General features: G+C 41.9%; 1 protein-coding gene across 8 annotated transcripts; it reads left to right on the top strand.

The window, feature by feature from the left end:
- The first annotated feature begins 2,648 nt into the window (after nt 1–2,648).
- Nucleotides 2,649–23,963, top strand: ano5a (anoctamin 5a). 8 transcript variants are annotated; one of them, XM_056417249.1, is made up of 22 exons: nt 2,649–2,884; nt 5,603–5,670; nt 7,473–7,582; nt 7,870–7,911; nt 12,051–12,158; nt 13,640–13,708; nt 13,962–14,246; nt 14,495–14,614; nt 14,740–14,855; nt 15,206–15,340; nt 15,451–15,556; nt 15,692–15,752; nt 15,987–16,138; nt 16,482–16,562; nt 18,081–18,309; nt 18,462–18,634; nt 18,734–18,831; nt 19,618–19,748; nt 20,699–20,904; nt 20,999–21,198; nt 21,839–21,944; nt 22,148–23,963. In XM_056417249.1, exons 2-22 carry the CDS (start codon nt 5,646–5,648, stop codon nt 22,376–22,378), a joined length of 2,784 nt encoding a protein of 927 aa, XP_056273224.1. In that variant the 5' UTR covers nt 2,649–2,884; nt 5,603–5,645; the 3' UTR covers nt 22,379–23,963. The 8 variants fall into 8 exon arrangements, with proteins under 8 accessions (XP_056273224.1, XP_056273222.1, XP_056273221.1 ...); XM_056417247.1 differs by lacking the exon at nt 16,482–16,562 and adding an exon at nt 16,934–17,008 and having other exon boundaries at nt 7,445–7,582; XM_056417246.1 differs by having other exon boundaries at nt 7,445–7,582.
- Nucleotides 23,964–24,102: the final 139 nt, after the last annotated feature.

The following is a 24,102-nucleotide window of genomic DNA, read 5'->3' as shown; positions in this document are numbered from 1 at the left end:
AATTTCGTGTTTTCCATGAAAACTCACACTTTTATTTATCAAATGAGTTGCAAAATGTATAGAAAATATAGTCAAGACATTGACAAGGTTAGAAATAATGATTTGTATTTGAAGTATTAATTTTTTTCTTCTAACTTTGCTTTCATCAAAGAATGCTCCTTTTGCAGCAATTACAGCATTGCAGACCTTTGGCATTCTAGCTGTTAATTTGTTGAGGTAATCTGTTGAAATTTCACCCCACGCTTCCTGAAGCACCTCCACAAGTTGGATTGGCTTGATGGGCACTTCTTGCAGACCATACGGTCAAGCTGCTCCCACAACAGCTCAATGGGGTTGAGATCTGGTGACTGTGCTGGCCACTCCATTACAGACAGCAGACCAGCTGCCTGCTTCTTCCCTAAATAGTTCTTGCACAATTTGGAGGTGTGCTTTGGGTCATTGTCCTGTTGGAGGAGGAAATTGGCTCCAATCAAGCGCTGCCCACAGGGTATGGCATGGCGTTGCAAAATGGAGTGATAGCCTTCCTTATTTAAAATCCCTTTTACCTGGTACAAATCTCCCACTTTACCAGCACCAAAGCAGCCCCAGACCATCACATTACCTCCACCATGCTTGACAGATGGTGTCAGGCACTCTTCCAGCATCTTTCCAATCTTCCTCTGTCCAATGCCTGTGTTCTTTTGCCCATACCAATCTTTTCTTTTTATTGGCCAGTCTCAGATATGGCTTTTTCTTTGCCACTCTGCCTAGAAGGCCAGCATCCCGGAGTCGCCTCTTCACTGTCGACGTTGACACTGGCGTTTTGCGGGTACCATTTAAAGTCTTCTAAGGCGATTAGCAAACACAATGTACCATTAGAACACTGGAGTGATAGTTGCTGGAAATGGGCCTCTATACACCTATGGAGATATTTCATTAGAAACCAGACGTTTCCACCTAGAATAGTCATTTACCACATTAACAATGTATAGAGTGTATTTCTGATTGATTTAATGTTATCTTCATTGAAAAAAACAATGCTTTTCTTTGAAAAATAAGGACATTTCTAAGTGATCCCAAACTTTTGAACGGTAGTGTATGTTGTAGAATGTTTTGTATATCTTACATGTGATTCCTGTCTTGTGGACCTATTTCTGTTTCCAACCCTTTCTCTTTGACTGTAAAAAGAAAAACTAACATGTCAACCGGGTGGCCCTCCGTGCCTTGTTATTAAAGATGAGCTTCACCATTAGTCTTGGAAACCTTGGAAAGGAGCGCACACCCAGGAGGACCCACGGGAGGAGGAAGAGAGGCGATGTGAGGCTCAAGAAAAAGTGGTCGAGAAAATAAGCAGCTGTATTTCTGTACAGGGCCACACCCCGCAGAGGAGCACGACATAATTACACCAGCAGGGCGGCGCGAACCACTTGAAGGGCAACAGAGAGGCCCCTGCGGCCCGTTTGACCCGGGTGGAAGTACAGGGTAGAGAGGCGGCTGGGAGGAGCCAGGAGAAGGGGCGGGGCCCTTTCCTGAACTCCCTGGTCGTGAAGAAACAAACAGATGAGGTGAATATGGGATAAGCTAAACAAAACGGAAACAAAAGACAAAACCAAGCATCCGCGTGATTGCTGACCGATTTAATAGAGTTCACAATCCTGGAAAGTGCTCCTCGGCCAAAAATACAACATGTCTGTTGTGTTTTTATTTGCTTGGGGATGTTGATGATAGCCGAACACACTGTGGGTTCACACTTCAACTACAATGAGAGTATCAATGTCTTTGTAACTGTTTGAGCATCTTATCTGGTGAAATACGAGGAACAACGCTGGGATATTTAAGATGAAACAGTTTTGTAAAGGCATGAGTTGATACGCCTATGTGTGGTTGTTTGTGAAGCAGTTTCTGGAAGCTCTAACTCGGACATTTTGCCAAACAAATCTACTTAATTCCTAAGCAAATGCATTATCTAAGGGAATCCAATGACAGTAGCTCTACCTGAGAAACACCAATCCATGTGACCAAGTCTGCATTTGTCGAAATGCAGGATCGTTTGCATAACAACAAAGTATGTGATTTGTTGTAACCCTAACCTGCGGCTCGTCGTTTTTTTCATTCAGTGTTTCACTTCCCACTTTTTTCAACCACTACGTGCCCAACATAATATGCTGTGTATCAAACAGTGTCCACAAGATAACAGTCTGTCCACTTGTTTTATTGCATCTCCTTTAATTTATTTAATCGACAGGTTATAACGCCTGCAGCGGAATACTCGTTCCTGATTGGCTGGCAAGGCCGGTGACCACGGAAACGATATTGTAAGAGAAACCTCTGAATTCATGATAACTTTGCTGGAAACTAACTTAAAATGTATCAAATACCCAGGCGCAAACCACGAATAACTTACAGCAGCTTTTACGCGACGTTAATGAAGTCCGCGGAGGAAAGGTAACGTCGCCGTCTGTTGTTGTGTTTTATCAAGTGAGGTCGACACAAGTTATTTTAACTGTCCATGTTTTACATCAGCAGGCCGAAGCTAAAATAAGACGTTTGACTGCAGTGTCTTTCCACCGCGACGCCCATTGGCTGCGCGGAGGAGCCCCTCCCCTCACGGACCTCCCTCTGCGCCGAAGCGGCTCCGCACGCGGCGGTCAGCGGCTAAAGGAGGGCCGCCGCCTGATCCCGGTGCTGCGAGTGAGGCGTCGCTGAAGACGAGCCGAGGAGACAGATGAGGCGAGGAGCAGAGGAGGCAAGGAAGGAGACTACGCGGGCGAAAGAGGGACAGAAGCCGTCATCCTGGGGACCTCTCTGGGTACAGGAGCACCGATAAGCATCAACATGCACCGAATAACGGGGAAAGCAGGAGGGGACAGTTTAATTGAGATGAGCCCGACGGACTCGTTCAATGGTGAGTAGCCCAACGGCGGCCGGTCCGGTTCCAGGCTCCGGTTCCAGGCTCCGGTTCCGTAGTGTTACAAACATAGCGCTGCGTTGACCTCCTTTTGTAAAGACTCCGTCCTACTGGGAAATCAGTTCAGACTGAACCGAGTTGGCACTCTGTTAAGAAGAATTTCAAAAAAGTTTTCAAGGACTACAAAGCAATTATTACAATCAAACGACAGCCTTTTAAACGCGACTGTGTGACTTATTGTTGACACAACGCGAGATTACAATGATTCAAACATTCACATTAAGTTAAACAACACATTTTAAATGATATTTAGTCGTCCTTGAGCAGCTGGTACATTTGATTGTATAACACCACCCTGCACCACCTTCACCGATACACAGGACCTTCTTGAATGAATTTAAATAGCATTTGCTCAACTATTTTAAGACATTTCCTCTTTGCCATAACAAACTCATATTCTGTCTGACTTATAGCCAGCCAGCCTCTAACAGCTGGTCTGCTTCCTGGAAACTCCCTGTGTCACATACAGGCACCGCTTCATCCACCAGCACAAACCCCCAAACCCTTCTATGCTTCTGGCTTAGTGTGAAATCCAAACCAACGTTGCAATGATTGTGTTTTGGCCTTTTATGGTGTTGCTGAATGGAGGATGAATCACCCTGCATGCCCCCCCAGGGTTGAGTTTCATCTGGAACACAGAGATAATGATATCATTGCAGATCAGTACAGGGCCACGATCAATAGTTACCTTTACATTGGTGTTGTGTTTTTTATGGTGCGTTGAGATAACACACTCGCCTCTCCACACTATTCCAAATCGGGATTACTTTAATATAGACGTGCATAGATTCTACAATGGGTGGTGCTGATGGGAAAACAGCCTCTATATACAGCTAACCATTTTGTATAAGGTAGAGCCGACCAACAATAATTGAACGTCTTACTGTTAGCATACCCCCAGACTGCCAGTATTTCCAACACGTTTAGAATCTAAATGAATAAACATATCATCTGAGAGTCTTTAATAAATGTAATTTAATGGTAAATCTGACTGCATGAACAAGTCAAAAATCACAGATTTCTAAAACTCTCACAGTTTGCCGCCCTCTGTGTTTTTTATATAAATAAAACATGAGGCTGCTGAATTTACTGCTATTCACCCTTACGAGGTGGCAGACGATAACTCTTGAAAAACTATGGATACAACATTTGATACAGCTATGCAGATGCTAAAGAGAAGTCCATATCCCTGTGTTGTCGATAAACCAGCCGGAGTTGTCTATTTCCCTTTCAGCATCAATATAGTGGAGTTGTAAATGATAGATGCACATGAGGTCTGGAGTCTGGTTGGTTCCTGTGGTAATAAAACAAGAGTCAAAAGTGGCCTTGTGGCATTTCCACTGTGATCAGCTGCTCCTCTTGAACAAAGCCATTACTGTGGAGGCTTCTTAGCTAGGTCGGAAAAGACTGTTGGCTTAGCTGAGAGAGGCTTTATACCGAGTGCCCTAATACTGAGTCCAACTGTGCAAAAATATGCTCAGCTGTCTGCTCATATGTTGTGAAAGAAAAATATTTTGGAACAAACGACAGCAAATTATCCATCAAAGTCAGTATCATCAAGGGGATTTAAGGAAGATGAAACAAGAAGTTGGAGTTAATGTTCTTGGTAAAACACTATAAAAGTCTTCCATGATGAAAGGGTGGCCACATGTAAATTGTACTGTAACTAACTGATTCTTCAAGGGTCACTGCTGGAGGATAACAGCCCCTATAAACATTTATATCCTGCCATAACTCAAAAGGTATATGTATCAATAAGCACGCCGTGTATGCAAATGTTAACAATGTTGATTTTCATAATCTAAATAACAAATAACTAAACGTAACATTTATTTTAGTTGTTAAATTGTTGCTCTGGGGAAAACAATGATGTATTACAAGAAAATACAAATCTCCAGTGGTAAGGCCAGTTCTGAAATATAAAACTTATTTTAATGTCAAACCACTAACGTATACTTTGCTGACTTACTGTGTAAGGATGTAGAGACAGGAAAGGTTTCCACATTACAAGGTTCGAATGCTTGTTTCAGGTCTGTGTAAGCACATTTGGTGCGTTGAGTCCAGACTAAATATAACTCGGAGAGACCGTCAATTAGGACAGCGGCATTTCTATTTAAATACAGACACAGGGGCTGAAACTTTGAAATATGTTGGCGAAAGCTGTGCCAACAGCACTTCGGCCCTGCTATTTGTTTGTGTAATTACTTTGACTCAGATTATGTACTCTACGGTTGTAATTGCTTTTGTTGGGCCCTGAATGGTGGGTGAGAACGTCATCATGGTGAAAGCCATAGTTCATTACAAGCAGCTTTCATTTTCAGTCACATTGAGGGCTTTACCAGACTCCTCGTCTCGCTTCCTGTAGTCGATCCCGCCGCGGTAGCAACATGGCTGTGGGTATTCTTTGACCAGCTATCTGGCCTGTGGAAGCACGGCCACAGAATGCTGTACAAATATAGACCAGAACATTGTCTGTCTGTCAGGGCGCCTTTATTAACCGAGGCAGCTGTTCATATGCCTGAAACTCCACTTCACTGCATCCAACCTGCCTGAGATTCACAACACGTATTATTATTATAATCTGGGAATACTGTCCTTATTAGCAGTGGTAATGACATTGCTCATTTAGTGTTTTTTCATGTTCCTGTCTTGCAGATGATATGAATGGCTACGACCAACATGCCTCATCCAGCACAGGATGCCCCCAGCAAGAACAACCACCGGTAAACACCAACCTCCCCATGTGATCACACTCACACGGCACCTTCACACGGCACCTTCACACGGCACCGCCACACGGCACCGTCACACAGACGTCCCTGGAAAGCAGCTTCTTTTGTCCCGATTGTGGACGGACTGAGAAAAAGTTTCATTTCATACAAATACCAAATGTAAATGTATTAACATCCTATCATATTTGGAGTTTCTCAGTATCGTTTATTGAGCATGATTGAAATTACAATAGCTATTTAAATATGTGAAAATGCGGTGCTCCCAATTGTCAATTGTGCCGCCCTTCCCACTGTCTTGGAGGGAGTCCTGGCCGCTGGCTGACAAGTGAGGGTCGTCGGCTTGAGCGAGCTCATCTGGGCCTTCCAGGCTATAAAAGCCACCCATGTGTTAACTCTAGGGATGGGTATCGTTTGGGTTTTTTCCGATACCGGTGCTAAACCGGTACTTTAAAAACGATACCGGTGCCTGAACCGATACTTTTTTTTTTAAACGCACAATGAGGACATTAAAAACCTCTTTGGTCATATTTCCTGTAGAAGCCGTTATCATGGAGCACTGACACACAACGGATATCAGACTGTTAACATACACAAGATATGTTCTCCATTATATGTGATATGTATTGTCATGTGCAGACTTTATAGGGTTAATCCTGTCACTGTTTTGATGGGCAAAGAGAACAACCAATCAGAGGTACTGAAGATGACACGTGACAAATAAAGTTTTGCTTCTGACAGCGAGAGGTCCACTGAAACTAAGTGATGCCCCACGGTCTTTATTCCTTCGTCATTATATTCCCGGTAACACCGGGTATACAGCCGGGACCGCTGTACATCAACACATCTGCTAGCAGACTGTCACGCTCGTAGCTAGCGCTAACTACAAGCTAACGCTAGCTACGAGCTAGCTTAAACATGGTTATAATGGCTAATTTATTATTTCTTGGGCTACTTTTATAAATGCAAGACTTGCAATAAACGTTACGGTACTAATCTGAGTTAAGGCTGCTCGTCATCATCGGTCTCCCCGTGTTCAGGGGGACCGATGACGGTCTCCTCATAGCGTCCAGCCTGAAGCTGGTGTGCTCCACACGGGTTCACGCAGTCGCACACGGCGCAGCCTCCGCTGTCAAAGTTAAATATGATAGGCTATCGTAACCTGCTGACAGGGCGGCGTCACCAGAGAAGTTCACAACAATCTTTTTTTTCAATTTCAATCGGCTCAGGCACCGAAAAGAAGCACCGAAATGTGCGTTGCGTTCCGGTCCGGGTAATACCGGTTGTATTGGAACCGTTACCATATTGGAACCGGTTTCTGGTACCCAACCCTAGTTAACTCTGGCTCACCCTTCCTTCAACGGACATCCACCCCCGCTTCATTGTCTTTCGGTGTTGCACCTTCACAGCGCACATGCCACACATGCGCTATTCTTGTTTGCTGACATGGCCGATCTACGGACTCCATGAATCATTTAGGTTCACCGTGGCTGCCTAAGACCGATAAATGAAAGATTTCTGGCTGACACTATCAGATCGTCTCCTCCTGGTCGTCACACTGATTTTGTAAATCACCCTCCAGCCAACTTGTGGTAGAAGGGTGAACTTGCCTATCTTAGAAGAGCCGACAACTTATAGTTCTAGTTTTGAGAATACATACATATTTCCAATAAAATAAAAATGTACAACCTGTACATGCTATGAGAAAGTCAGAGATAACCCTTTTCCTCCTGTCTATCCCCCCTGCCCTCTCACGATGTACTTAAAGTCTCCTTTAACGCCTGATGTGTGTGTAGACACATGTGAGTCTCTCAACACCAGCCTGGCCTCCCTGTCCCCCTCTGACCACAGCGACAGTCCACGGTCTGAGCCTCAGACCTTAGAGCGAATCAGTACTTTGACTGGGGTAAGACGCCAGCCGGGGGCACAGATGCATGCCGCTGTGTCAGTGTGCTTGTTTGTGTCATTTGACATCCTCTCTGAACCCAAACCTGTGACTGAGCAAGACGTAACCGTACTAATAACATGTTGCGGTTTCCAAAGTGTTCTGAATAATCTACGTAACACAGGTGGGAGAGTGTCTGACATTCTGATCTCCTCTGTAAGGTTGCTGCTACAGTTTCAGCCGTATGTTGTTGTTGAATTTGTTGTGTTGTTAAACTTTCCCTCACAATCCAATCGGTTCCTCCACAGCTGTCGAGAAAGCGGGCTCTATTCCTGAAGTTTCGTTCCAGGGTATGGCATGGTAAAACAAGCTTGTGATTTGATGCTGTGCAACTTTATGCATATTTCTGCCTGCGAGCCTTTATTTCCTTTTTTCCTCGACATGTTTGCTTAGTGTTGAGTTTCTCCACCAATCAGAGAATACAGCTTGGACGTAAGAGATGAAATCAATACCCATCTCTTGGTAGAAAGCTGATGGAGTATTCTAGAGAGCAGTCTCTTTTTGCTGTAGAGAGTAGTGGAAACATGCTGGGCTGAGCCGTGGGTTGGTGCATCGTAAGAGCTCATTAAAAATGGAAAAGGCCGTTTGACTTGCTTTGTTCTCACCTTTGATAATCGTCCGCCTCACTGGAGAGAAATCAACAGCCTGGTGGTGTTACAGCATATTTAGAAAGTGCACATTGGCACGTGCACAGCATTTGTCCTTGGCCTAGCGGTTTGTGCGTGTGTGTATTGATGTGTGTCTATGTGCTTTCAGTATATCCAGTCTATACTGTAATCATGGCCCTGCCCTGTGCTCATGACAGGACTGGACTTGGCTGTGGCTAACTAACCATAAAGTGTACTCTCAGCTTCTTCTTTTGAATCCTCTAAAATGTAGTCTTGTTTAAACTGTTTGCAACCCATTTTAATGAATAGTGGATCATAGCCCTTTTTAATGGCTGCTAATCTTAAGGAAAAGGAACCGCAGTAAGCTTTTCTAATAATCTTCCTCCAACTAAATGCTACAATTTAGCCGAGTGGAAGGTCACATCAAGGAGTTTTAGAGGGGAGGCAGCTGCACATCTATAAATTGCCTCTATAATGAAAACAAAAGCTGAGTGTACGGTCCTCCTCTTACAAGAAGTTTCGGCTGGATGCAACTTCTCGGCAGGGTTGTCCCTGGAACCTTTTAGGGAGGCTCACTGAACCAGATCACTGTTCTCCATCTTCATTTGACCTTTTTTATCTCTATAAAAAACACAATGTTCTCTATGTTTCAGGTAATTCTCAGGACCCACGGTACTAAAGGTCACCATAGGCCTCTACAACAAACAATAGGTTAACAATATTGTGTTTATAAAAAAAAAGGAACAGATCCTTGATTTTGTTCAAATGATGTACCAAAAAGGAGAAGAGAATTACACCCTTGCCATTAGGTTTTGTGGCACTAATCACAGTACTTTACTTTACGTGTCGTTGAAGTGTAAAAAACAAAGATAAGAGATTCATCGGATTGAGAAGATTCTACATTGTGAAACAATTGAACAGCTGTGACAGATTAAAAATCTATTGTTCTGTTCCAAACTAATTTATCCTAAAAAAGAAATGTTTTGACAGTAATTTTTTTAATAAACCCCTCCCTAAAAGGACGTCTATTTATCTTCTGTATGTACTGCATTCACCCTCCTTAATTAAGATAAAAGACACACATGTCTAAACGCCCAGTACTTAGAGGTTAGTTGGTAAATGTATAGAGCCGTGTAGCCTCTACCAGTTTCTCTGAGCTGGTCGCAGCAGGTTGACTGATTCCATACGGCTGATCTGTAATTACAGAAGATTTGAGAGTTTTTGTAGCAACGTCCCAGTTACAGAAAGCACCCACCCTTCCATGGTCAACATGGTCCCATCTAGTCTGGGAGGTAGTCCAGAGCAGAAGTTAGAACGTATGAATGGTTTGAAGTAAGAAACAGTAAAAAAAAGATTGAACACGTAGACCGTAATTATTCTATACACTGGGATGGTAGGAAGCAGCTGTCCAGTTAAAAACAGCTGTCTCAGAAATAGTATATCACTACTCGTCTGAGGCAATGTACATGCATTTACCACTGATAGTGTCCCATTTGCACTTTACCCCGTTGTAAAAAGGTCTCCAGATAGTTTAATTAGGGATGCACCGATCTGATCGGCCGATTACCCATTATCGGTTTTGATCGGCGTTCTCAAAACGGCCGATCAAAACGGCCGATCAGATGACGTGACATCTGCGAGAAAAACTATCAGAGATGTTTCAATCGCCGCGCATCGCAACGGAGACGATGCGCCCGGCGAGGGCCGCAGAGTGAGAGGTCCACGAGGGGATCCTCACGCACCGAGCGGCGTCCCCGTCCCCCGAGTTGAATCTCTGGGTCAACTCAGCCGACACTCACATGTCTGCCCCTATAGACTGATGTTCACGGTAAACGCATTCGATCGGGAGCGCGCGAGGGTTTTGATAAAGTTAGCGGAAGGATTTAAGTGACAACATCCGGTTTTGCAAAGTTAGCGGAAAGAACCACGTGAAACAACATCCGTTTATCAAAATAAGATGTCGCCAAATCATACACGAACATATAAAAGTAAACAATGAACTGATTTTGTGTCTTTATAGATCTTTTCTGAGATTTAGCTTAAATTATGCTAACATTAAAACATTTTTACTGTACCAAGGAAGAGTTTATAAAAATAAGTCAGACTTTTGTTTGTTAAAAAAGTCCTGTAAATAGATTTCCCCAAGAGTTCCAGGAAATGAATAATGCAGATGTGTTCCATACATATCTGAAATCCCCTACAATAGAAATCAAACCATTTTAATGTATCAATTAGGACATTTTTCAAAGTAAAAGTCCTAAATGTTTAAAGAAATCGGTAATTTCTTTAATGTTTGAGTTGCTTTATATATGTATTTCCTCATAGTCCTAGGCAATAATGCTACACAATAAATAGAATGCTTCAATCAACACCGTGATCGGTATTATCGGTGATTTCAGTGATCTGCACCAAAAACCTGATCGGTGCATCTCTAAATTTAATTGATTAGTTTCAAACATTCAACTCGGACCGGGGAGATTGTGAACAAGTTATCAGTTTTGGTTTTCAGTAATTTACCCTTATCAGAACTGATTTCCTTATGTGGTCAGTTTTCTTTTCAGCTAAATTGTAGCTTGGTATCTGAACTATTGGACGGCACGTGGGACTTCAACTCCCCTGATGGTCAGTGTTGTACAGCACAGCGATATCTCCTCCCCCAATGCTGTGCTCTCATTTCATTAGTGAGCGAGCTGGCAGCAGCTATGCTCTGCCTGTGCTGATGTCATCTCTAGGAGTCTCCTCTACTTCTCTCCGAGTATCCCTCCTCTCTCTCTCTCTTTGCTAGATGTCTGAGCAAGTGAGGGTTTGTCTAGGGAGGTCAGTGGACTAGATGGAACTCCTTCTGTCTTGGGATCAGTGCAGTGAGAGTGAGAGAAACGGTGCTTTCATGGCTGGATCTTTTTGCCCTACCAGGCATCCATCCAGCCTTTCTGCTAATGCATCATAGCCGTAAAGGGAGTGGGCCATGGAGGTAAAGTGCTCTTCCTTTCCTCCCTACCCTCGCGGCTTTGTGCTGATGGACGTGGCCAGCTCAATCCGAAATACAGTACAGTGCGATGTTTTTCGTGATGCTAAATGCTGAGTTCTCTAAATTGTCTGGAGTCCAGTGTAGGTAGCTACTGTAGTGAAGTGACTGTTATATTTAGCTCTCTGAACAGCTGAAGCAGAATGAGCAGCACGCCCTCCTTTCCTTCCTTAAAGCATTCTCTTCAGCCGTGTTGAAATGTTAGCATTAGCATATATTTGGAATTTCTTTATCCACGAATACAAGTTTTAGACGCTATGGATTGACGGATTTAGAGAAAAGCAAATAAACTGCAACAGTGTTGGTGTGTTAAGCCCACTATGGATGCTGGATGTCCCTGTTGAGGAGAGAGTGGTATTTATGAATGTGAAGTCCTTTCCACATTTCCTTTGCTCTGACATGTGACCTGAGGTACTGTTGAGTTCAGAATCAAATGGATTCTTTATGGATTAAATTATGTTATCCAACAAAGATTCATTGTAATGCCTATTCTCATCTTCAGTAAATCATATAAAAGCTATATCAACAGCGTAAAACATCAAAGAAGCAGACCCTTTCCATTCAGCATACTGTTTGTGTTTGGAGTGAAAATATAATAATAGGTATTTGTGTTTGTTCTAAGCCGTCGTGTGTGAAGTGGTGTGGATGCCTTGTTCTTTGGGTTTTGCTGTGAGCCACTGACACATACATGGTTTCACCGGCTGCTCTGCTGTGTTTGAATGGATTCACATAGTTGTCGAGCTGACATTGTTCGTCTCTGTTTAAATGCTGTGAACTCTGTTCCGTCTCATTATAGATTGACAAACAACAACACAGCAAAGACTCCGTCTTCTTCCGTGATGGAGTGCGTATGGTTGATTTTGTCCTGTCCTATGATGAAGACAAAGATGCTGAGAGAAAACAGGTAAGAAACAACTTTGAAGACTGTGTGTCCAATACATTGTTCCTGCATGCATGTGTTTGTAATAACTTGTTTATTTCCTGATGACTTGTTATTCAGTGTTATTATTATATTATTTCCAGAACTGAAGCTCTTGGAATAACTAAAATGTCACACAAAAACAGCTGATTTTATTTCCACTTTGTGATTTATACAGAGAGAACTGTTTCTTACATCCTCAGAGTTCACTGTGTGTGTCGGCAGCAAGCCTCAAATACCACGACACTGATAACGTTACATAAACTGTTCTTCTCAGTTTATGTAAGTAATCCTCTCGAGGAATCTTCAGAGAAGGTCAAATCTAGACATAGACTGGCTGCTCTTTTTTCTTTTGTAAAACTACATACATTTATTTCCAAACTGTGTCCAGCCAGATGTGTTGTAGTGGCTCGTCAGAGGTTAGGTGCTGAGAGACACTTGATACCGGGCTGTTAGTCTTCACAGTTCTGTGTTACCACTCGGGTATGAGGCAGTGTGTCGCAGCCGACTCACATTTTACCCACAGCCCTGTTAGTGAGTCAACACCCAAAACCTCTGAGCTGGTCAGGAACTCTCTCATTTGTTCCACTGTCTGAGGAAGGGCAGGCAGGAGGCCAGTTCCTGTGTGTGAGGGAAATGTGTAAGAAGGAGGTTTCTGTTTACATTTCTGATGATACGGACAATTGTCTCTATTTCTGAAGACATTAAACCTCATTTCAGGGGCCTTTATATATTTATATATTTATATATATATATATATATATAACTGTTTTAATCGTTATTATTTTATACCATTTTAGCGCCTGCTGCAATGACTGTGACTTCACGTTCACTTTTGTCACGTTGTTCCACGTTTGTTAGTTTATTTTGGCTTAATTTACTGACCGTCACAGTATTCACGCTTATTTGAGTTGTGTACTCTGTCGTGCTCCATACAATGTGATCCACATCCGTCCATTGTCTTTAACCACTTACCCAGTTCAGGGTCACGGGGCACTGACATCGGCCAAAGGCAGGGTTCACCCTGGACAGGTTGCCAGGCAGAGCTGTCACAGAGAGACAGACAACCATTCACGCCCACATACACACCTACGGGCAATCAAGAGTCATCTATTTAACCTGAGCTGCATGTCTTTGGACTTTGGGAGGAAGCCGGAGAACCCGGAGGGAACCCATACTAACACAGGGAGAACATGCAAAGTCCACCCTAGTCCCTCTTGCTGTGAGGCAACATTGCTAGACCCTACTACACCCCTGTGCAGCCTGTAATCCACATTATTTCATTATTAATACATACGTCTATAATTATACAAACAATGTGGACATTATTCAGGCTATGCTTAATGTGTTTTCACACAGCTTGTGTGTACTTCAATTCGATTTAATAGTTTTCCTTGTTGGGCAATGGCAGTAAAGTAATTTATATCAAACTAATACATGCATATATGCTTTGTTCCCCTCTTAAGGAGAGGAGGAGGCTGTATGAGGCCAATCTAGTGAATGTCGGCCTGGAGCTGGAGACAGAAGATAAATCGGTAAGAGCGTCCAATTTTTTATTTGATTATGTCTAATGTAAAAGGAAAATATGTACATTTCTATCTGCATTTTATTTATTCATTCTTTTTTACAAAGACAAAAATAAATAACATAATTTCTTATGCTAAAAAAATTAACCAGTACCAAAGAGCTTTTTTAATAAAGCCTGTAAAAAGACATGTTGTTTTTACTGAACTTGTATTTTAGTTTGTGTTTCCCGACACTGATTATATGTCACCTGTCTCACATCAGGAGTCAGAAGACGGAAAGACTTATTTTGTGAAGATCCACGCTCCATGGGAAGTGTTGGCCACCTACGCAGATGTGCTGAAGGTTAAGGTCCCGTTCAAGGCCAACGACATCCCCGACAACAGCGCCATGCCGATGAACTGGCTGTTCACCCCTTTCCGTCTGCCGGAGCACATCATGCACCCCCAGCCCGACTATTTCACAGCCCCCTTTGACAAGAGCAAGTCTGACTTCTTCCTTATTGACAACAAAGATACGTTCTTCTCGCCTTCCACTCGCAACAGGATCGTAAGGATGCTTTTTAATCTTGTTTTATCACATCTAAATGTACAATATTAAATACTCCAGATGCTGCAGGTGTGCAGGCTGTGTTAGATTAAAGGCTTATTTTAACATCAAACCTATACATTAAGTAGGTCATATCTATTGTGAGGAGTTTAATGTCCATTGTCATAAGATATTGTGAATGCAGGAGCAACTTTTTCATTCTGTTTTTACCCAACAAAACTATATCCTTTATACCTCCCTGTGTCCAGGTCTACTACATCCTGTCCCGCTGTTCGTACTTCAGGGATGGATGTGGAGATAAAGACAAGAAGGGGATCAAGAGGTTACTCAACAATGGCACCTACACTGCTGCCTTCCCTCTGCATGATGTGAGCCTCGTTTGGTGAACGATCACCTCTTTTTCTTCTATTGTGAAAAGATATAGAGACAGTGACGCATTTTCAAAGATTAATAACTGCGAAATGAATGTGACTGTTTCAATTTGTGCGAGCAGTCTAGATACTGGACCAGATCGAAGGACGCTAACTGCGAAAGTGACAGATACAGTCTCCACAAACACTGGGCCAGATTCTTCTGTTTCTTCAAGGAGCAGCCCCTCAATCTTATACGGTAAGACTTTAAAACAAAGTACTCACATCTGATGTGCATTTACTCAGCATTAAAGTTACACATCTTGAAGATTTCTGTTTCTTTCATTTTAGCCGCACCTTTGGTGATAAGTGGTACTTGTAGATGTGTTTCTGGCTCCCACTTCCCTGATATACAACAGTGGCACCAGGGATTGTTCCTGGTTATATAGCCTCAGACAGTTGGTTATGCTGCTCATGCAAGGGCTTTCATTAATTGGCCATATATCTCATTTGGTATTAAATGACTTAAAAGAAATCTACATTGAAATCTTTCATGTTTTTACTCTAATTAAAGAATGTACTGCAACATGTTGTTTTCCCCTTCAACAGGAAGTATTATGGGGAGAAGATAGGTATTTATTTTGCATGGCTGGGCTTCTACACTGAGATGCTGTTGTTTGCTGCAATAGTTGGGACGATTTGTTTCGTCTATGGAATCCTCACTTACGATGACAACGAGTGGAGGTGATTTCTTATTTTTTGTCCCTGACCTGTTTTGTTGGTTTTTCAGATGCCATTATTTTATTAGCTATTACTGTATTACCAGTGTCTTTGTTTCTCTCATTTCCCAACAGTAAAGAAATCTGTAGTGAGGAGGTTGGCGGGAATATTGTCATGTGCCCGTTGTGTGACAAGAAGTGTGGCTACTGGAAACTCAACACAACATGCAGCTCCTCATGGGTGAGACATCTTGGCTTGTTGAGTTGTTTTTGTTCATCTTGACTTGTGCTCTACTTATCTGACCGTTTTAAAGAGTCATGTCAACAAAGCTGCAATTCATTATCTCATCATTTATTAAACACTTTTTTCTTTCAGCAATCTCATATGTTTGACAATGTGGGGACAGTGTTTTTCGCCATATTTATGGGGATTTGGGGTGAGTAAAAATGTCTGCTCTCTGCATTTTATCATTTCTAACCCAGTGCACCACCTAGTGGGAGCTGATGAATTGTTATTAGTCATTTAAAATCAAAGTAACTCACCCAAATCACAAAAACTTATCTTTTCATATATTTACTGTGGTGCTGAGATCTGAAACCTTTGCAGCCACACCATTAAGATCGAGGTCAATAGTGGTCAACGTGGTTTTTCTGGGTCGTTTGCTCTACAGTGACGCTGTTTCTGGAGTTCTGGAAAAGGCGGCAGGCTCGTCTTGAGTACGAATGGGATCTGGTCGACTTCGAGGAGGAACAACAGCAGCTTCAGCTTCGGCCAGAGTATGAAACCAAGTGCACCAACCGCAAGCTGAACCGCATCACTCAGGTGTTTGTGTCCTCATTAAATACTAATATGCTGTTCGCTACTGTTAGCTTTAGCTCTGCGTATCGTCCACGAGGCGGTACCAGACGCATAGACTGATTGGTAGGCGTGGTCAGGTCACAGGGACTGTTTTATGGATCCGATCGAGTTGGTTGCAGTCCTTTATGATGACTCAAACTCTTGTAAATTGAGACTCTTTGTTAAAGAATAATAAAACGTAGTAAAAATTGACCAACTGCGTTTTCGAGGACCAGGAGTACTTCGTCGTCGTGATAGACACAGATGTGTAACATGAGCAAAAACAGGGTGCTATAATTTGCCATGACCACATTCCACCCGCCTTCAGGAAACGGAGTGGGTCCTTCAAAGGACGTCTACAGATTTATTGGGGAAGTTGTTTCTGTGCTGGGCCACAGTGATACTCTGGGTAAGGGTGGCACCGAGCATGGAATGCCACATTGGTGAGGAATCGGTTTTGGTGTGGTGCTGTTGTGGAGATAAAAGACATTTCTTGAAAGTTTCATCGGCACGAGTTTCCTTTTGTACTGTATTATTGTTAGTCCGGTGGATCGGTATCTTGAAAGGCTGGCTTCACCGGGAGACCGCTAGATGAAATAATTGGGCTTGGACTGAAACACCTACACACACAAAGCTGTGATTGGGCGACCACGCTCTGCCTTGCATCTGGGGCCAGTCAGTGGTCATTAATGGAGCTTGGCATCTTTTAGAGCTGTCTTTTCAGGATATAACAAAAGGTTACTGACTGCTGTGTCCATGCTTTGCTTGCTTATGAAATAGGAAATGGAGCCATACTTACCCATAACAAGCAAGTGTGCACGAACATGTCTGTCTGGAGCTACCGTCCTGTTATGGGTGAGCATTGTATTTTTGGTACACATGATGAATCTAAACGACTCGTTCCTTCACCCTGTGTCTTTATGTCTTTCCCATCATACCGGCCATTAGCATCATGATACCTGATATAATGTGACCAGGGCCAGTATGTATACAACTTATCAGAAATTATATTGGGAACTGAAAACTTTTTGTTTGTATCGCTTACTTTAAATAAAAAACATATGAGCGAAGTTATGTCAGATTTTAGAAATCTGATTTATCTAGCACCAATCTGATCAATGTAAGACCAAAGCCTTGCCAAACATTGTGGCCCAGAGTATTCCTCCACTGACCCTCGTTGGGAGAAACTAGGAGCGAGGAAGATTATGGTTCCTGTCATGGGGCATGTGTGCACACTTTACAGTTCCTCCTAACATGTACACTACCGTTCAAAAGTTTGGGATCACTTAGAAATGTCTTTATTTTTCAAAGAAAAGCACTGTTTTTTCAATAAAGATAACATTAATCAAAAATACACACTATACATTGTTAATGTGGTAAATGACTATTCTAGGTGGAAATGTCTGGTTTCTAAAGAAATATCTCCAGATGTGTATAGAGGCCCATTTCCATCAACTATCACTCCAGTGTTCTAATGGTACATTGTGTTTGCTAATCGCCTTAGAAGACTAATGTCTGATTAGAAAACCCTTGTGCAATTATGTTAGCACAGCTGAAAACAGTTATGCTGGTGATATAAGATATACAACTGGCCTTCCTTTGAGCTTGAAGAACAAAATTAATACTTCAAATATTAATCATTATTTCTAACCTGGTCAATGTCTTGACTATATTTTCTATTCAATTTTCAATTCATTTGATAAATAAAAGTGAGTTTTCATGGAAGACACGAAATTGTCTGGATGACCCCAAACTTTTGAACGGTAGTGTATGTTTGCAATAATTCACCTTGCTTTATTCATGTGTCGACATGTATTTTGGTGTTTGCGCTTGCATCACAGTTTGTGTGGTGTTCTTTGTGTGCTGTAGTCGTGTCTTGTGCCATGTGGTCGTCTTTCATGTGGTGTCTGTTGTCTCCGTCCTGAAGATCTCATTGATCATCGCCTGCATCATCGGTGTGATTGCGTACCGCCTGGCGGTGTACGCCGCCTTCGCCAGCATCATGAAGGACAGTGCCACCACCAACATCCAGGTGGTTGGCCGCTTCATCACGCCACAGCTGGCCACTTCTGTCACCGCCTCTTGCATCAACTTTGTCATCATCATGATCCTCAACCTCATGTATGAGAGAGTGGCTGTTTGGATCACTGACATGGGTGAGGTTCAGAGGGAGAGAGCGTAGCCTAGATTATTATTTATTGTCTTTATGTCTCCATTATGCATTTCATATTTAAAAACTAAGTGTTATGTGTTTCCGTTTTCGTTTATGTGTTCAAAATCTATGTTATTATCTTTTACGATGCGGCAGAGATTCCCAAGACCCATCTGGAGTATGAGAACAAACTGGTGGTGAAGATGTTCCTCTTCCAGTTTGTGAACTACTACTCCTCCTGCTTCTACGTGGCTTTCTTTAAGGGCAAGTTTGTCGGCTATCCTGGAAACTATGCGTATATGTTTGGCAGCAAACTAAGGAATGAAGAGGTAGAGATATAACAACAGTACAATCTATAAGAGCAACACTGGTTCTTTAACTTTGAGTCTTTAATGGTTGTTTCTTTCCCATGACCCTGTCTACCTCAGTGTGACCCTGGGGGCTGTCTGATTGAGTTGACCACCCAGCTGGTGATAGTGATGACTGGTAAACAGGTGTGGGGTAACATCCAGGAGGCTCTGGTCCCGTAAGTACAACTGAACTCACCATTCAAAGCACAAGTAAAGATACAAGGGGGTTAATTCACACACTCTTGACAGGTGTTGCAGCTACATCACAAAACTCATAGATACATCAACCACGGTTGGGGCTTTGTTTTATATTTTTATATCGTTGATTGTTTCAGAAATGAGCATAAATGTTGTTTTTGTGGGTTTTTTTTTTAGACTTTCTAAAAAGTATCAGTTAGTTCCTCCTGCAAGATGATTTAGAAAAGTACTCAAAGTAAAGTTATATTGGCATCAAAGCCATCGTTAATATTCATTACTTAAATAAGTGCTCTTGCCACCATAAGACATCCAAATGTCTGCTTTGAAAAGGTCTGATTTCAGTGGTTACATTTCATTTCATGTATTTATTTGAACAGGGACCGTACACATCAGTCAACCCAGGGGTAAATGTGTCAGTCTTAGCTTCAGCAACATTTCAACCGTAGTCCCTGTGGCCGGATATTACAAGCCTTCACTAATGGAGAAGAAGGGTCATCACAGAAACATCATAAAAAGCAATAAACATACAATCAAATATAGGCCACATCATAAAATCATGAACACATTTTAAAAAGCATAATATTCCTTTTCCACTCCCAACATTAACCTTGACATGTTTGCTCAGTTCAGACCGACAGGTGCGATGTTTAGACACTTACTCATCTCTTCATATTGTCAACAGTTGCAGAAAGCCTTCAATACGGCTGTTGGCCAGGGAGCTCGTTGCCTCTCACAGCTCTCTGCCGCCCTCTTGTGTCCTTCAGGTGGCTGATGAACTGGTGGGGCAGCAGGAAGGCCCGAAACCACCCAGAGAGCCTGTACAGCCGCTGGGAGCAGGACCACGACCTGCAGTGCTTTGGGAACCTGGGCCTCTTCTACGAGTACCTGGAAATGGGTAAACATTCAATACGAGTCACTCCATGACACAAAGAGTGAGACATAGAAACACACTTGAAGGTAGGGCGACTGTGGGTCAGTGGTTAGCAGGTCCGTCTTTCAATCAAGGGGTCGGCAGTTAATTCCCGGCCCTAGTTTATGTGTCCTTGAGTCTACAGTGTTTGAATGTAACATGATTTTAAAAAGTCGCTTTGGATAAAAGCCTCAGCTCAATGAAATGTGATGTAATAAAAGGTTGTCGAGACCATTTTAGGGAAGTCCAGGTTCAGTTCAGTTCAGAACCGGCATGCAACACAACCAAGACGTCAAATAGATGATTGATTGAAGGAGAGATTGATTTTTAGATAGACTGATTGAAGGGGAGATAGATAGATAGATTGATAGATAGACTGATTGAAGGGGGGATTGATAGATAGACTGTTTGAAGGATAGATAGATAGATGTATATGTATATATATCTAAAAGGCTGCATATTTCAGTTGATTTGTAATGAATCCAGAATGCATGACATTTTTGTTTTTTTAATTGCATTACAGAAAATAAAGAACTTCATCACAATATTCTAATTTTCTGAGACAGTCCTGTATATATATATATATATATTATATGGATGTATATAGATAGATGGATATATATTATATATATATATAGAGAGAGATAGATGGATACATATATATACATATTATATATATAGATAGATAGATAGATGGATATATATATATATTAGATAGATAGATAGATGTATATAGATAGATAGATATTGATAGATAGATGGATATATATATATTATATAGATAGATAGATAGAGATAGATGGATATATATATATATATTATAATATATATATATATTAGATAGATAGATAGATGCAGTAGCTGCTGATATCCTGTAGGTGGTGCTGTTTTCATGTTACTGTCTTTCACTGACTTCTCTCTTCTCTGTTTCCCAGTTATCCAGTTTGGTTTCATCACACTGTTTGTCGCCTCCTTTCCTCTGGCACCCCTGCTGGCACTTATCAACAACATCATCGAGGTTAGAGTGGATGCCTGGAAGCTCACCACTCAGTATAGACGTCCTGTGGCAGCAAAGGCTCACAGCATCGGAGCCTGGCAGGAAATCCTCAATGGGATGGCCGTACTCTCTGTGGTCACTAATGTGAGTGCTCAGCAACCTCTCTGTGCTTTGTGTCTGCTCATTGTCCAGATAGAGTCATCTCTAGTTGTCACTGTTTTCTCTCCCTGCTTTCTAGGCGTTCATTGTGGCCTTCACCTCTGATATGATCCCTCGGCTTGTGTACATGTACGCTTACAAGCCAGAAGGTGAGATGAATATGAAAGGCTACATAAACAACAGCCTGTCTGTGTTCAACATCTCTGCGATCCCACTGGACAACAAGCCTGACGATGGGGAGAGCCCTTCCTGGTACAACAGCTCCATCACGAGCTGCAGGTCAGTGTGATCGTAAAGCTCTGTGCAGAAGAGAGAAACAGTGATTGTGGATTATGTTTACACTTCCATGTTAAAATATGACTGTGGTGGAAGACGTACTCAGATTCTTTGCTTCAGTAAAGGTAGAAATACCCAACCCACTTTCACTCCCAACTCATCACACACTGACGCTTGGTCAGACCCTCTTAGTCACACTGTTTAAGTGAAATAGAAACGTAACATTTTAAACACATGGACCACATGTTTTTGGTTTCAAAGTAGAGGAGAAGTATAAAGTAAAGTACAAAAATATCTTCAACTTGTACTAAAGTCCCGTATTTGAGTAAATGTGCTTAGTTACTTTTCACCACTCTTCTTGGACACAATGATGCAAGATTTACATTGTTACGCTAATTTGGGAAATGTTAATGTAGTAAAGCCACATACATACAGCTCACATTAACCACTTAACTTAAAGCGCTACTTCAGATTGAAATGTTGTGCTGCTAATATTGTATGTATTTTTAAATAGTTTTAATTAGATTTATTATTAATGTAGCCGGCAAGATAATACCAGAGTAATTATGACTTTGATTTTCTTTGTAGAATGAACTGAAGAATGCATGGAAAACATCTCTATAAACATGGTTCTTCTTTGTAGGTACCGTGATTACCGCTACCCTTCTGGCCATGACAAGGAGTACTCCCACACCATGCAGTTCTGGCATATTCTGGCTGCCAAGTTGACTTTCATCATTATTGTGGAGGTAAACCCAGGCAGCAGTGCTTCCACCACCACTTCTTTACCACTGGAACTGAGCCTCACATTCTTACCTTGGACAGTAATCAAGTGTTACATCAATTATTCTCCCACGAACATACTTTTCAGAGATAATATAAATCTATGCAGAGTTGTTTTCAGGAACTCTTGTTAAGTCAAACTAACCCGTCGTGCCTTCTCCCTCCACAGCATGTTGTGTTTGTGGTCAAGTTCTTCGTGGCCTGGTTGATTCCTGATGTTCCCTCTGACGTGAGGGCTCGTGTCAAGAGAGAGCGCTACCTGGTCCAGGAGTACCTCCACAACTACGAGGTGGAGAAACTGAAGATCCAACTCAGCCAAAACAGCCTCAGTGATTGTTCCTGCACGCCCATGATCTATCCGTCTATACCCAAACACGAGGTGCTGTCAGAGTGTCTCTAGCCCAGCGAGCTGCTACTCAATCAGCTGGACAGGATGGGAGGACAATAGGACATGTTAGTGTAGATTCCCCTGCTTGTGTATTATGATACTGACCACCACTTTGCTCTAGTGCATGTGTGGTTTGTTCAACACACACACACACACACACACATATGCGTACACACATGTATTTAACTTTCATTAAGGAGCTGGTGTTTCCTTACTTCACAGCGAACACATGCATGCTGAAAAACATGTAATATTTATGGCTTTTCACTCGATGTTGGATCCAAAGTGCTGATGTAGAAATATTTGCTGTAAGGTCAGGAAGGAGGAAGAAAATTGTATACACTGTGTCTAAGCCAGACAACTTACTCTTATTGTAATGGAAGTCTATTTATTTATGTGCCACTATGAGTAACCAAAGACTTGATGCCTTACTACATCACACATGTATCATTGGTTCCATCTTTTATAACAATTGGTATCATTTACAATCTGAAAGCTTGCTTTTTAAGAAATTTATGAAGCTTATGTTTAATTCTTCATTTTTTTTGTACTGCAAAAACAAATTGAAACATTGTTTTTTTTTTGCATGATATCTTCACCTCACTGGCAGTTAATAGGCAGGTTGCATTGCGCTTTAATCTCATAACCGCCCAGCAGTTCCTGGAGGCTAAAGTCTGAGGTGTGAAGAACTCTTCATGGAGACAAATCTGTGCAGCTGTTAGTACTGTGAGTCGGTCAGATTGTGTCCAGTTGTTGAGCGTGGCTGTCGACAGTGAGTGAAGGGATCCCTTTTTAATGTGCCTCTGTTTACCAACACGTCGGCGCTAATGAAAGCCTGCCCCTGCCGACTGAACTATGTTTGCTCTCTCACACAAAGCACATCCAGTTCCTGTGCTTGTTTTCCTTAGCTGTGTCTGTCGTGAAGGAAGGAAAAACATTCTAATTTTTTTGTTGTTTTGCACAAAGCACTTAATGAAACGTAACTACCAAGACATGAACACGTGCGTTTAATTGTTGTCATGGCACTACATATTCAAATTCAGTGTTTTTAAAGTGTGATCCGTTCATTTAAAGTCTAAATTATATATTTACATCGAGCTTAAATGACAACAAGGAGAAAGATGTCGCGCTTCTTTTTGAAACCATATAAAGGATATTTTTTGTTTATTTGGCTGCCTACATAGAAATATGTGAAACAAATCTGTTGTTGAAGATTTCTAATTTTAGGTTTAATAGCTGGATAGCTGTGCTACAAACTCAGGCAACTAAATCTGTTTAAGATGTGTGTATGACCACATCGGGAGCAATGTGATCCAGTTTGCCTTTTCATCTGCTGAGCTGAACTCTGCTTGATGCCTTATTACATATATAATAACTTGTGTTTTCTATTTTATTTCCTTGTATCTTATGTATTCTTCTCATGCTTCAGTAATATTTCATTTAATAGTGTGCTTGGAAAAAAGGTGAGCCTTTTTACTGTATGCTTGAAATTACAATTTGATGTTTTCATCCATTTGTTTCAGTCATTTTTTAAATTGTTTCTGTATCCACATGTGTATAGTAAACAAAGACTAAATAAAGTACCAGTTCATCTTGAGTCGTTATTTGACATGTTTGGATTTGTTGTAAATATTGCAGCCCATGCCGGCTCCTCTGCTGAGAACATGAAAGTTGCTGTTCACGTAACAGATGGCCCGAGAACACTGATAACTATTCAGTGTTTGTTAACTGTGGGT

This window comes from Pseudoliparis swirei, chromosome 6, assembly GCF_029220125.1.
Source record: "Pseudoliparis swirei isolate HS2019 ecotype Mariana Trench chromosome 6, NWPU_hadal_v1, whole genome shotgun sequence".
NCBI lineage: Eukaryota > Metazoa > Chordata > Actinopteri > Perciformes > Liparidae > Pseudoliparis > Pseudoliparis swirei.
The sequence above is the reverse complement of the archived record's forward strand: the minus strand, read 5'-3'. Positions and strand labels throughout refer to the sequence as shown.